The sequence below is a fragment of the Artibeus jamaicensis genome, unplaced genomic scaffold (assembly GCF_021234435.1).
Source record: "Artibeus jamaicensis isolate MK-2021 breed Jamaican fruit bat unplaced genomic scaffold, CSHL_Jam_final contig_659, whole genome shotgun sequence".
In the NCBI taxonomy this organism is placed as follows: Eukaryota; Metazoa; Chordata; class Mammalia; order Chiroptera; family Phyllostomidae; genus Artibeus; species Artibeus jamaicensis.
Genome location: NW_026521916.1, coordinates 186498 through 201147, shown reverse-complemented (window position 1 = coordinate 201147; position 14650 = coordinate 186498). Strand labels below are relative to the sequence as shown.

Below are 14650 nucleotides of genomic sequence, written 5' to 3'. Positions count from 1 at the left end.
ATACATTAATTTTTTAAATGCTGATGGGAGGACTTTATTACAAATAAAAATTTATTTTGTACTTGGCATTTATTTTGTGAAATTAGGTGGTAAGTATAATTTCCTGGCTTCTTTATGAGCAAAATAAAGTATGGGTTATGAATTTTCTACATTTTTTACACGTTGTTTTCTTTTACTTACTTTCTAACTGTGTTTTAGAAAAACAGTTAGCATTTTGTATTGACTGTACCAAAATACACCTTTATTCTGATAAATTCTAGTCAAGTGAAAATACAAAAAACAGAATTAAAATTATGCTTAGCTTCACCACCTAGAGATACCTACTAATATCATTGTATATACCTTTCCAGCCTGGTCTCTCTCATTTTCTCACTTATTCATGCACCCTCTGTAATTTTATTTTATTTTTTAAGATTTTATCAATTTCTTTTTAGAGAGAGGGGAGGGAGGAAGAAAGAGAGGGAGAAAATCAATGTATAGTTGCCTCTTGCACACCTCTTACTGGGTCCCAGCCTGCAGCCCAGGCATGTGCCCTGACTAGAAATTAAATCGGTGACCCTTTGGTATATAGGCCTGCACTCAATCCACTAAGCCATACCAGACAGGGCTATAATTGTATTTTTTAAAGAGCAGTATATCATACAAATGCTGTTTTCCAAAGTTCTTTTTTTAAAAATATTTATTTATTTATATAGAGCGGGAAGGGAAGGAGAAAGAGAGGGAGAGAAACATCAATGTGTGGTTGCTTCTCATGTGCTCCCCACCGAGGACCTGGCCTGCAACCCAGGCACGTGCCCTGATTGGGAATCGAACCAACAACCCTTTGGTTCATAGGCCAGCACTCAGTCCATTGAGCTACACCAGCCAGGACTCAAAGTTCTTTATTAAATCTAGTTTGTGCCCTGACTGGGTGTCACAGATGGTTGCAGTGTTGTCCCATACACCAAAAGGTTATGGGTTCAATCCCTAGTCAGGACACAAATACTGGAGGCAACCAGTCACTGTTTCTCTCTCTGTCCTCCTTGCTCCCTGCATCTCCTAAATCAATAAACATACCCTCTGGTGAGAATTTAAAATAAATCAATCAATCTCATTTGCATATTATTTCTTGGTTTAGTTTTTATTAGGGAGCATGGTACAAATCAATCCAACTTTTCAAAATGAAAAGAGTAAGAATAGTCTTTTCCCAGTAGTCTTGTTACTTTCTTAAGTTTTAAATAATGTCCTTGTTGTAAGAGAAGAAAACATTTCAGATGGAATCATGTGTTTGCCTATGATGGGGACTACATGATACTACTTTACTAGGTACTAGCAACTGAGTTAACGTAGCAATTGTGGCTTCTAAGACTCTCAAATCCAGAAATAAGTTCATCACTATACTTTGTAACTGAGTATGAAGCAGTAGCAGCTATATTCATTTTACTAATAGCCTTTTAAATGTCACAATTTGATAAATTATAGTACTACATATGTTTGCTACAGTGTCCAGGCTTATTAGTTATCACAAATCCCTAGATGGAGTTTTGTACCCTGTGGAACTTGACAGATTACCGGCAACAGGACCATTAGATACACACATCTTTATCCGTGGTTGTTCCAGGTTGTAAGTCCTGCTGGATTCACCTTTTGCATCATCAGCATTTTGCTCAGAAAGTCTGAAGGGGCTGAATGGGAAGGGCTCACATAGTATCAAAGTTGGTGTGTGGAGATTCTGTCATTGAAGATCCTTAACTTTGATCAGATGGAGGATTGTGGATACTTTAAAACTGCACTTTCAGAGATCCCAGGAGCTCAAATATAACTGCCTCTCTGGTCACAGAACATACATTGTGAAGTTCAGTTTATAATGTAAAGTGTGATGATAATGCAGAATTGTTCATTGATGTCTTATTTTCCCAAAGAAAATAAAAAAGGAAGAACTAGAAGTTTAGTGTTGTTATCTCCCTGATGTCATTTTATACCTTTATTTTTAGATTAAAAAATGTCAGAACTACCAAAATGAAATAGATAAAACATTAGGCAGTGGGTTCCTATAAAAGGTGCCTCATAGCTACCTACACATACATATGAGCTCTTCCTGAGAGAAAAATTTTAAAATATTGGGATTTTAAAAATTGTTAATAATAATTAGATAGCATTTGTGTTTGGACTCTAAATAACTAAAGGGAATGGAGGCTTAACCTTGCAGGTGGTACCTTTTTTAAGATTTTATTTATTTATTTATTTATTTGTTTGTTTGTTTGTTTATTTATTTTTAGGGAGTGGGGGAAGAGAGGGAGAAAAACATCGATGTGTGAGAGAAACATCAATCCATTGCCTCTCACACACCCCCCAACTTGGACCTGGACTGCAACCCAGGCTTGTGCCCTGACTGGGAACCAAACCAGTGACCTTTTGCTTTGCAGGGTGATGCTCAACCAACTGAGCCACGCTGGTCAGGGTGTAGGTGTTATTTGATCTCACATTGTGGGTCCAGAGGTACATGCAGCCAGAACAAAGGCCCCACAGTGTCATCCAGGATCCAGGCTCCTCCTCCCTGCCCTGCCATCTCCCCTGTGCTACATTTGTTCCTGTGATCGCAGTGTGGCTGCCTCCCCTCCAGTCATTTCATCAGGAAGAGGAGAGAATAACTGAAGCTTAAAGTGGGGGGCTGGTTAAGTCTGACCCTTCTAAAAACTTACCCTGGAAAGCTCTGCCAGCAACTTTTACCCACATTTCAATGACTAGAAATAGCTAATAGAATCCCTACCTTCAAGGAATTCTGAGAAGAGTGTTTTAGCTTTTCAAATCTCAGTTTCGAAGCAAGACAAGAGAAAAGCAGAAAATGAATGTCTATTATCTTGCTCAGTACCTGTTGAGTGAGCACCATATGCACATTTTAAGTGCTTTGTTTCTACTGTTTGCATAACTGTCACATAACTATCATATGAGAATAGGTCTGGCTATTATCCTTACCTTACAGGTAGGAACTGAGGTTCAGAGACTTTACATGAGTTGGTTAATATCGCACAGTGCAAACTAGACTGAACCTGGATACTCAACCAGCCAGCCTCTATTCCAGAGTCTGCCCACTACACTAACACCAGAGTCACCCCTGAAAGACCTCAGCATGAGCTTCAGATTCAACTTTATGGAAAGAATGTAGGTTTCACTCAATAACATGAAAGATCTTTTATACCTTTTCCTCTTTTTATTCTTTGTCTAGCACTTATAATGGATATTTAATTATATTTCTACCAATCCAGCCAGTTTTTCTTTCTTTACAGCCTTGTCAGCTTTTCCCATTTGCCATGTATTTTCTCTCCATGCTGAAGATATATCCAGACAAAAGCAAGGCCTGAAAGCTGAGCTCTAACTATTAATAGAAGAAACAGGTGTTTTCCATAGCTGAGAAGTTAAGTTCTTAGGAGTGTGCCTTCTACTAGTGTGATCAGTTAAAGCTTTGTGCTTGGAACATTCGACTCTGGTAGCAGCACATGCACATGTGTGAAACACCAAGTATAGATGTTTACAGTACATAGTACACCTCGGTAAAAAAAATTTAAGTTAAATAGCCCATAACACTGCCATTAAAAATTTAAAATTTCATTTAATGGTGACTTGTTTGATAAAATGACCATCTTCCTTCCAGGTCTAGAATTTAATATAATGATTTAATTATGAAAACCTTGGTATTCATTAAATGTATATTTTATTCCTTTGTAGAATAGTTGAATTCTGTTCTCAAACTGGCATGTTTTATATGTGTCCTTGGATTTATTCTGAGCTTTTTCCCATGCATCATTAGATTAAGTTAATCGGTACTTATGAGATTCGATTCACTTATACATTGTTACTTTTTTGTTAACGAGTTGAGAAGTCTGAGAACTTTGTGGGTTCACAGGGTGAATGCATTGTTCTTGGTTAGGAAATAGGGGTTGATCTTTTTCTGCAGTTTATTGGCATTTCAGGATCTCCTTATTTCTGCTGACTCTTGCTTCCTGCAGGGAAAAAACACATAATCAGTTTTCGGTAAGAGTCAACTATCCTAAAAATAAAACAGAATTGGCCAGATCTGTTGTATGCTCACTCTTAGTTCAGATGTGCAACAGTGGTAATTGGCATTACTGTAACTGGTGTTTAGATATTCGACACAACCTTTGATAAAATATACCTGAATTCTTTTTTTAAGTTTATTGACCTTAGAGTGAGAGAAGAGATGAGAGAGAAACAGTGATTTATTGTTCCACTTCTTTATGCATTTATAGGTTGATTCTTGTATATGCTCTGATCAGGGATTAAACCTGCAACCTTGGAGTGTCAGGACACCACTCCAACCAACTGAGCTACCCAGCTAGGGCCTGAATTACCTTTCAGTGTATGATTTTTTGATGTGAAGGGTACCCCCCAAGGCAGTTATTCTGAATTGAAAACTCGAAAATAAAACTGTTAGCAGGATACAATCTATAGAGGAATTAAATGATGTTGTCACCAACCCCTGGGGCCCAGAAAGAAAGGAGAGAGAAAATGTTGGCTGTATTCATTGTGTTTCTTTTGATGGGGAGATGCATGAAAATGACTGTGGCTCATATTTTTACTTGTGTCTGTTGCTTTGGCTGCTGGTCTGTTCTTTCCTCTGGGTATGCCTACAGTGCGTTAAAATTCAGTAGGTTGGATAGTAAATGCCTATAATGAGAGAATAGCCTTAAGTAACTAAGTAGCTTTCTTTTCATGATTTTCCTGGTGTTTTCACATTTGTGGATTTAAATTGTCTGAACTATTGAGTATTGTATTTTGTACCCTCCCTTCTTTCCATCTTTAATTTTCAGAAGCAGAATCCATTTTATTTTGGTTTATGAAAATGTACATAATTTATGACTCATTTATCCATGTTGTTTCCCAGCCAACAACTGTCTTGCAGTCCTGATTGATTTATTTGTTTCACTGTGATTTAGTTTTGAAGAATGAAAATCTCTATTATTGATATTTAAGGTCTCTGGGGATTAATTTTTGTAATTATTCTTGATGAAATAAAGGTAACTCATTATGATGGAATGTAGGGCTTTTGGTGGACAAAAATAACTAAGTGATTCAAAAGGATCCATAAATGTTTTTGTAGAAATTCCACTTGGAAATGTGGTTCTAATGTTTTAGGTTACTGAAAACCATTCTGGTCACTGTTATTGTGGAATGTGTGCCCTATGAAAACACCATTTACGATGAATACTGGGCAAATGGACTCTGCTCCCAAATCATCCCTGTTGTCTTAAGAGTCGCCTTACAAAAAGGCATGGGCTTGGGAACATTTTTTGTGTGGCTTTGTGCAGACCTTACCTAGGATTGATTGGCTGTTGAGTTTGAGGGGCCAAAGTTCACAGAGCCCTTCAGGACTGTGCTGGGAGGTTGTTCCTGAGTCTTTTGCCTTGTGTTGGTTCCAGGGAAGCTGCCTGGGAGTGTCGCAGGAAGAAGAAAGAATATGTCAAATGTCTTGAAAATTGTGTGGCTGTGCTTGAAAACCAAAACAAGACTCTCATTGAGGAACTCAAGGCCCTTAAAGATCTTTATTGCCATAAAGCAGAGTAACTGTCTTTGACTTGGACCTTGTTTACTGTGAACTCAAATCAAGGAAGGAGATGCAGCAATTCTACTAATTGCCATTTGGACATATGGAAGGGACACTTGTAACCCTTAAGAATCCAGTTTGGCTTAGTGTTTGAAATTGAGTGGGGAGTGTTGTTCCAAATTTGGAATGCAACCGTGATCACATACACCAAGCTCACTTTAGTCTGTTCAATCAATAGCATGCAAAAATTGTTTTGTTTGCCCTTTTGCTTCTTTTTTTTTTTCAGGGAAGCTGCTAAAGAATGCCGACGTCGAAAGAAAGAATATGTAAAATGTCTGGAGAGTCGAGTTGCAGTGCTGGAAGTTCAGAACAAGAGGCTTATAGAGGAACTTGAAACCTTGAAAGACATTTGCTCTCCTAAAACGGATTAGTAGTAGTACTTAACTATGAACTGATTACATGTACAGTTGCTTTCAAAGGCAATACAATATGTAGTCGGCAAGAATTATGGCTTTTTTCTTTCTATCATTCATCATATTCTCTAATGTCTAACATTCCTAACATGCTTCATTGTATGTAGATAACTCTTAGCTGTAACTTCAATTTTTAAAAAGAGACAAACTGTAAAAAATGTATTTATCAAATTCTTAAAATGCAGTATTTGTAAGACTTTTTCCAATGCCACATGTTTGCACTTCCCAATCTCTGTGTCCTGGGAATAGTGTGCTATGCAATAAAATTTTCTGCAGGTCTTTTAAAAGTCATTTTAGGAAAGGATGATCAAAGAGAATGCATCCAGCAGTACAATAAAACTATACCACAAAAAATACCTCAGGAAATAATTGAAAGAATCTAATAACATGCCTATATGAAAAAAATAGCCTGTAATGAATTTATGCCATTTGTACATTTTTACATTAGTGCTTTGTAAAGAAAACATTGTATTGCTGTCCTTGAATGCCATAGTCGGAGAGCATTTTTAATAGAACCATGTTGGTTACGCTTGTAGTGTTTGGTGGTCATTTAACTATCTGAACAATTTCTACAGTTTTTATTCTTGTGTAATAGAAAATATCTCACAGAACCTCTAGTGTTAGTTTGATACTACACAATGAAAGTTACAAGTTGTTAGTACCTGGAATGAATTGAAAGTTATAGTTAGAATGGCATTTACATACCTTCAAGGGTACGTGAGCTTCTTTGCACACGGGGTTTGATTTCTGGAAATGCTCTGCCCTCTCACCAGAAGGATGCCCCAGACCTTTTACACAGAAAAGCCACTATGAGAAATTCAGCTTGTGTGGTGCAATAGGCCTTTCTGCACATGGTCTGGAAATCTGTGTGGGAATTTTGGAGGAAAAACAACTCAAGATTTTATTTTCCACTTCAAAACATCTTGAAGTTGACCTTATATCAAATGTTTTTTGTGTCACACCTTTAGATGAAGTTCATTACATTGAGACAGCAGCATGATTACTGGTATCCACATTTTACTCTATGTTTACAATAAAAAAGCTCCAAGGTATAAGCCCAAAACCCTAACCATATGATGCTGTGTCTTCTCTCCTTCACTCATGAGACCTTTGTTGAAGGCCTACTCTGTGCTAGACTGTAATGTATTTTCTGCCCTAACTTGTGATTTGTTGAGGATGCCTCCATCCCAGCCCTAGTTTCAGTAGTGGAAATGGTCAATGTTTATGGGAGGTACAGCAACAGGAGGTCACTTATATAGCATCTAACTGCTATTCCCCCATTTTTTAATTTTATTTAGTTATTTTTCAAGTACAGTTTTCTGTCTATTTCTCCCATCCCAGCCCACCCCGCCCCATGCTCCCCACCTCCGTCCCATTTCCACCCCCCTTAGTTCTTGTCCCTGTGTCCTTCCTATTTGTTTCTCCAAATCCCTCCCCCTTTTTTCCCCTTAAATTCCCTTCCCTCTCCCCTCTGGTCACTGTCCCCTTGTTCTCTACTTCAGTGTCTTTGTTTTTATTCTGCTTGCTTGTTTGTTTTGTTGTTTAGCTTCCTGTTAAAGGTGAGATCATATGGTATTTGTCTTTCAGCACCTGGCCTATTTCACTCAGCATTATGCTTTCCAGTTCCATCCATGTTGCAAGGGTAGGAGCTCCTTCTTTCTCTCTGCTGCATAGAATTCCATTGTGTATATGCAGTACAATTTTTTGATCCATTCATTTACTGACAGGCACCTAGGTTGCTTCCAACTCTTGGCTATTGTAAATTGGGCTGCTATGAACATTGTGGTGCATAGGTTCTTTGAAATTGATGTTTTATGATTCTTAGGATATAATCCTAGCAGTTATTCCCCCATTTTGTAATTCTGTCGCTTATTTGTAACTCCCAGAGGCCGGGCATACCACTTGGAGTTTTGTTTAGAAATTCATATTCTTCCTTCAGAACCTGAGTTCTGAATTTCTTTTATCTCAGTTTTTGTCTTTACAGTGAAGTAAGATAAGGAAAGAAGACAAGAACAAAAAGAGCAAAGGGAAACCCCAAGTTTCAGGTGAAGGGATATGGTGCTTTGCACTCAGTCTTCTGTTCAGTCAGTCACTAAACCAAATACGTGCCCAGTGGTGGACACCGAGCAGACTCAGGAAGCAGCAGACAGCATGGAGGCAGATTAGAGGCAGTAGATGCTGTGTGTTAGAATCGGAGAAAGCTTCAGGCAGGGACTTCATAAGAGACTGATCCTGTAGGAGGCAGATTCTGAACTGGACCTTGATGTGATCATGCTGGGGAAGAGGGCAAGCAGACAGGGAATCCAGACATGCACTCCACTCCCAGGGGCTTGAATTTAGGAGATGAGGGGTAAAGTTCATGCTCACACCACAGTTTTAGTAAAAGATTGTAAAAGAGTAAAACAGTGTAAACTCTTTAGTAAAAGAGTGTGTGTGTGCCTGCATTTGTGTACTCCACTCTATAGAATGGGTGGTCATTTCAGGGAAGAGGATTGTGTCTGATTACTTGGGGCCAGAAATAGCAGATGTTCCCCTACTCCCCAGTGCTTTAGAAATAAGAACATTTTATTACCTCACCACATAAGTCCAGAGGTAGGAAATCCTAAGGTTGCTTAATGTAATAAATTAATGGCATTATGACCAGGTCCTTCCTATCCCACTCCCTGTTTAGGCTGGGTCTTCCAATGCTAATATTTTCATCATAACTGCAGGCACCAGTGAGGAGACAGCAAGCATCTTGTCCTTTTGTCCTGTTTTAAAAGGAAGGACAACTGGTTCAGGGGACCTGCACCAGCACATCTCTGAGTCTTACTAGTTAGCTTTTCATCATAGCCAGTCACCCGCAAGCAGAATGGAACTCAAAGCACTGGATAACTAGTGCACATTCAACCTCTGGGGCTGAGATGGTTCAGGCTTCTGTGAAGCATGACCATCAATATTGAACAAAGCAGTTCTGGGAGAAAGGTGTGCAGGCAACTGGTGGTGGTTATCACCCAGAGAGGTGAGTGCTGACCCTGCTCCGGATGATGGGGACAGCTGTGAGGCCTGGGGCTTCGGCTGAGCTCTCAAAGGGGCATCAGAACTGAATTCCTGCTCATGCAGTTTGTCCCTGACACCAAAGCTCTTGCTACCAAAATAACATGCTTTTACAACTCTCCAATCAGCCTCTATAGGTGCTGCCCACAAACTTGTTGAACACAGCAAGCAGAAAGTTGGAAGCTGCATGGATATCGTACATCTAGTAAAATGTAGAATCCAGAGCAGTCTTTGTGGGGTTTTTAATTGTAAAATTTTCAGAATCAGGACTTTTGGTATAGAAACCACTGATTCTGGATCATGGGATTATGCCACCTTGTCATATTATCTAGGTAGTTCATGATTCTAAATCATTCAAAATCGGAAAATAAAGGGAATGAACTTCTTGGTATTTGGACATGTAAGAGCACCACGCCTGCCTGAAACTGAGACCATGTCACCTCAGTAACCACTCTTCTCAGTTTTCTGCATACGCCCTTCTGCTCTGTACTTGATGTTTCCTATGCACCCAAAGGACACCTTCAGATACACAGTGAGGACTTGTGACACCAACACGGTGTTCATCTGGAGTGCATCAAAATCATTGAAGCAGCTGGGACATACCTGAGACAAGCAGAGCTGTTGCCAGTTGGCATTGTTTCATGGCAGTAGGTCAAGATGCTCAGAAACTTAAATGTGCCTCTTTTCTAATGCCACCCCAGACACAAAGGCCTGATTCTGAACTGCGTAAGCTTGGCATATCTGTCTTTATGCTTTATGTGTAGCTTTTTTCTATATAAATTCACTTCCCCATAAGTGCATTTCATATTAATAGATTTCACATTTCCAGATGTATTTTTTAACACTATATGTTTCTCAAAACCCCATTTTGCCATGGGCTACTGTATAATGAGATTTAAGATTTTTTTCCAGGGCTGTTCTCTTTATGCACACACAATTCCATCAGGGATGGAAAATGATGACTAAAAGGAGAAAACTAACTGCTTTGTAATACCAGACTGTACTTGATCAAATAAAAATGCAACCTTTGTTATTTCTAAGCCAGTCAATTTTTAAGAGGACACAGAGTTTTTTACAAATCTTTCCTTATTGTGATAATATTTTGAAAAACAGCATTGAAGGGTGAGCCAGAGTGGGTTATTAAATGACACACACCCATGCACACTGCATTTGCCCCATTCTTTTACAAATTCAGGCCTTTACTTTCCCTGGGCAGTAGACGAGAGTTAGAGAGAAAGCCCTGTGCCAAATCTATAATAGGAATTCCTTTGGTTACCTTGTGCAGAAACCAGTCAAAACCTGAATAATCCTGAACCCAGAAGATTCCCTTCCTTTTCTGCCCCCTCCCATGCTTCCATACCCTTCCAGCTGGGGGCACATGGCGGAGACTGCACAAGCTCCCCAGCCCTCACAGGTAAGACAAAACTTGTTTGTTGGTTTAAAAAACTATTGAGCTAGAGATTACATATGATACAATTTACCCATTTAAAGTTTATAATTCAATGATTTTAGTAGCATATTCGGAGTTGCTCAACCATCACCACAGTCCAGTTTTAGAAATTTTCATCACCCCCAAGAAACCTGATGCCCACCAGCAGTGACTGCCCCTCACTCCCTCTGTCCCAGGGCCAGACAACCACTCATCTGATTTCCATCTCCACAGGTCACAAAGAACTTTTTACAAGTGGTGGTAAAATGTTCATAACATACAATTTACCATTTTAACCACTTTCAAAAGGTTTGTTAAAATATTGTGGTAAAAAAATACATGAAATTCGCCATCTTTACCAGTTGTTTAAAGGGTACAGTTTAGTAGTATGAAGTACATTCGCATTGTGAAGCAAATCTCCAAAACTTTCTCACCTTGCAAAACTGAAATACACCACAAAAAAAGAATTGCCTAATGGGTTTTGAGTTTCATTTTAACCACTTACAAGTAGAGGTTAGTGGCATTAGGGACATTCATTAACATTATTGTGTGACCATCAACTGCCCTTCACCTCCAAAACTCTTCTGTTATTCCCAACTGAAACACTGTATTTATATATTAGTATCATTATTGGAGTTATTTATGTGTCTCTCTTTGTTCATGTGACAATTGGATTGATTAAGCAAAACTCACTGGATTATAATATGCTCATGTAAATGAAATAGTGACCTGCATAAAGTCATGAATTATAAGCCCCCATACTCCTTGCCTATAAGTCAAAAGTTTTTTGACAAATGACATACTACCTTCAGGTGTACAACATAGTGATCAGACACTTATATGCCTTACAGAGCAATCATCCTGATAAGTCCTCATTACAATATTCTCTATGCTGAGGCATAACTTTCAAAAATATAAATTATGTCTTATAACTTTTCAAATATTAATATGCTAGAAATACTTTTGATGTTCAAAATTCAAAAGATAAAGTGGTATATAGTGAAAAGTCAATCTCCCATCCCTGGCTCCAATTCCCCAGTTGCCCTCAGGGCAATCTCTGTTACCATTTTCTTTTTTGAGATAGAGTTACCTTTGGTTAGTAATTAATTATGCCATCTGTTTCCTTAAATTACTGTCTCAAATTCAGAGCTGCATGATGTAAAGTTTCTGGAGAGAGACACAGGGGTAAGCATATTCATTCATTCCCTCGAAGCCAACAAGTGAGGCTACATTAGTAAGAGCAAGCCCAGGTTGCACTGCCTGCCCAGGGCCACATAGGGATGGAAGAGTCAAAGAACACTGGGGCCTGGGCTGTTCCTGTAGTGGGAAGGTGTGCACAGCTCCCTAGGTGAGATGTGGGCCTTAAGATTAGCTTCCCTTTGGGTACTATATTTGACAGATAACCTGATAATACCCTGTTTTTCTGTGTAACTGCCTTTAGAAAAAATAAACTATATTCTGACATAGGTATTTCAGTGTCCATGGTAAAAGTTACACACCTTAGTATAAAATAATAAACTGTCTGATTTATGTAATGTGGGGGAAAAGTCTAGGAGAGAGAACCACACACGGGCTGTGGCAACACTGTGACTGCCAGCACATATGTGGACTTTGAGCAGTTAGATACTGACTCACATGGATGCAGGGTGGTCATCAAAAGCATCCCTGCCATTCACTGAGTGCTAACCTTGTGCCTGGCACCACACTGTGCACCATATGGGACTTACCTAATTTGTGTAACAACCCAATAAATGTTTTCAACCTCACTTTGCAGGTGAGGAAACAGGCTTGGAAAAGGTAACTAACATGCCCCATGTCATAGAGCTGTTAGAGCTCAGGAGCGAGAGTACAGCTGGACAGGGTACATGATGCTCTGTCCTGATGGCTCACCCATGTGGGACCCACAGACAGAGCTGGCCAGTGAAGTGCAGGCTGGCAAGGGCCCAGGTAGGTGCGGCTGCTGAGATTCCGAGTGGTTAGATGTAGGACTACCCCAGTCTTTCTTGTCCTAATGAATGAAAACATGTGCCAGTTTCTCTCCGGTTCTTAAAATCCCTGGTACTGACCAGGAGAAAATGATTCTACAGTTGAAGGACTGACTATTGAAATATCAAAGCTACAGTTGTAGACACAAACAGAATCTTCAAGCTATCTCTCTATAAATGATAATCAACCAGCTTTTGGTGAAAGCATAGCTCTCTTACAAAGCATTTATTTTCCTTGTGGTCTGAATAGATGGAAACCCTGGAAGGAAAACCCTGTCACTCACTGTACAAAACTCCCATCTGGTCTCTCTAAAGCATCATGGCCAACTTGTTTATAGAAGGGTGTTTGATACAGGACAGTGTTTTCCAGAACAAATGGCTCTAACAGGGCTTATGCTTGGTCTTGTTTTTAGTGTTTGGGAACTCTGCGAAGCACTGGCTTGTGGCAAAACAGCATCAAGCTTGACATAGGAATGGGTTTTTAAATTCTTCTACAACAGTAATCTTGAATTTTGATTCAGTAGGTCTGGATATTTCTATTTTTAACCAGTTCCATGCATGTTTGTGATGCACACTAATGGTGGAGAATAGTGACCTCTAAGGTCTGGGCTCAGGCCTTACCCAGTGTTCCCGAGTCTCCAATGGCTGCACACTCCTGCCTTTCTTGAGCACGTAAGACCATTTAATGTTGCAGCCACAACCTTACAGAATGTATGTGCTATTTCTGTAACTCTTCCTTTCCCTTGAAACATTCTTAGTCTATGAAGACCTTAAAATGGATGGGTGGTATGTTCTGTCATGAACTCTGATTTAAGCCAAACCCCACGATGAGGGTAAGGGGTAAAAGCAGTTTGATCTAGTTTAGTGAATTGTGTTCATAGTAACTCTGGGAACTCTCTGGTAAAGTGTCATGTGGGGAGGGGCAATACTTTGACACAGTTTGGAAACCTATGCCTATTTGCCCCCAGGAAAACATAAATACACACTTACTTGCCTAAAGAATGAGCTACTTTATTGAGGAACATTATAAATGACTTCCAGCTTGTATATTTTTAGCAAATGAGTGACTTTAATATAATGGATAGTTTCTCGGTAAAATTAAAAATGGAAAATGAGATTAAGGACTTTTTACTCACCATACTACCTGTGACTGTCCCTCCATTCTGGCATTTTAGTTCTTATCTAACCTGTGATCAGACTGTTGTGTTGGCCTTACAAGTATCAGATAAGTATGATCATGTCCCTGGAAGTTATTGACAATCCTGAAAAAATAAGAGTTGTATTCACTGTGAGGTAGCAGTGATATCTGAATAGTTTAAAATACACTCATATACTATATCCTAGATGCCAGGGCCAGTATTTGCCTTGTTATAGCTTGAAAGATCAAGAAAATGTAATTGAAGATTAAGACACTGATGGCATTTGGTGACTGCTTAGCACACAGGTGGCAAACACAAGGCCCATGAGCCGAATCCGGCCCTCCACCTTCTTTTATCTGGCCCGGCACTTTATTTCTACCTGGCAGCAGCACCCAGCTCTCGCTTAACTATTAAGGAGTAGTTACATTTATACAGTCCTAAAATCACATTTGGCCCTTTGAAGGCAACCATGGGGCTGATGTGGCCCCCAGTGAAAATGAGCTTGACAGCCTTGGCTTAGAGTAATGATAATGGTACCTACTTTTCAACAATTTAAGTTCAGGGACTTTTTATGATACATGAAATTATGAATAATAAGAGAATGTTGGAAATTCCAATTTTTAGGCCACTAATTCATTTTGGTATTAATTTGTTTAAAATAAATACACAGCCCTGGCTGAGTAGCTCAGTTGGTAACAACATTCTCCTGATACACTAAGGCTGTGGGTTTGATCCCTGGTCAGGACAAATACAAGAATCAACCAGTGAATACATTAATAAGCAGAACAACAAATCAATGTTTCTCTCCCCCTTCCACTCTAAAAATAAACTAAATAGATACACAGACACACATACTATTTTAGCCAGAACTTTTAATATCCTTTCCTCACCTAATCAACAAGTGTTAAAATATATTTAATGCCACAAAGCTTTCAGCTTTTAGGCAGTGAGGTTTTTTGCAGGCATGTATACATCTGTATTATGTACTTGGTTTCATTTTTCCTTGTATTGAGCGGTCTGAATTAGTATAACCCAGGTGGAATTTA

At 39.2% G+C, this 14650-nt stretch overlaps 1 protein-coding gene and 1 long non-coding RNA gene across 6 annotated transcripts in view; one reads left to right on the top strand and one right to left on the bottom strand.

The window, feature by feature from the left end:
• The window catches only part of CREM (cAMP responsive element modulator), a 50138-nt gene extending 43617 nt beyond the window's left edge, over window positions 1–6521 (top strand). For 4 of the 5 annotated variants that reach the window (XM_037165784.2, XM_037165783.2, XM_037165782.2 and 1 more), the window contains one exon: window positions 5829–6521. In XM_037165784.2, the coding sequence (XP_037021679.2) occupies window positions 5829–5973 (145 nt within the window). In that variant the 3' untranslated portion in view covers window positions 5974–6521. Of the gene's footprint in view, window positions 1–5417; window positions 5800–5828 lie in introns of those variants that run through there. The other variant, XM_053670973.1, reaches the window with a different exon arrangement.
• Window positions 3860–13648, bottom strand: LOC128628276 (uncharacterized). The gene is made up of 3 exons (XR_008392596.1): window positions 13602–13648; window positions 6721–6803; window positions 3860–3980 (listed from the first exon to the last, which is right to left on the bottom strand). It is a non-coding gene; the product is annotated as an uncharacterized LOC128628276 (long non-coding RNA).
• Window positions 13649–14650: the final 1002 nt, after the last annotated feature.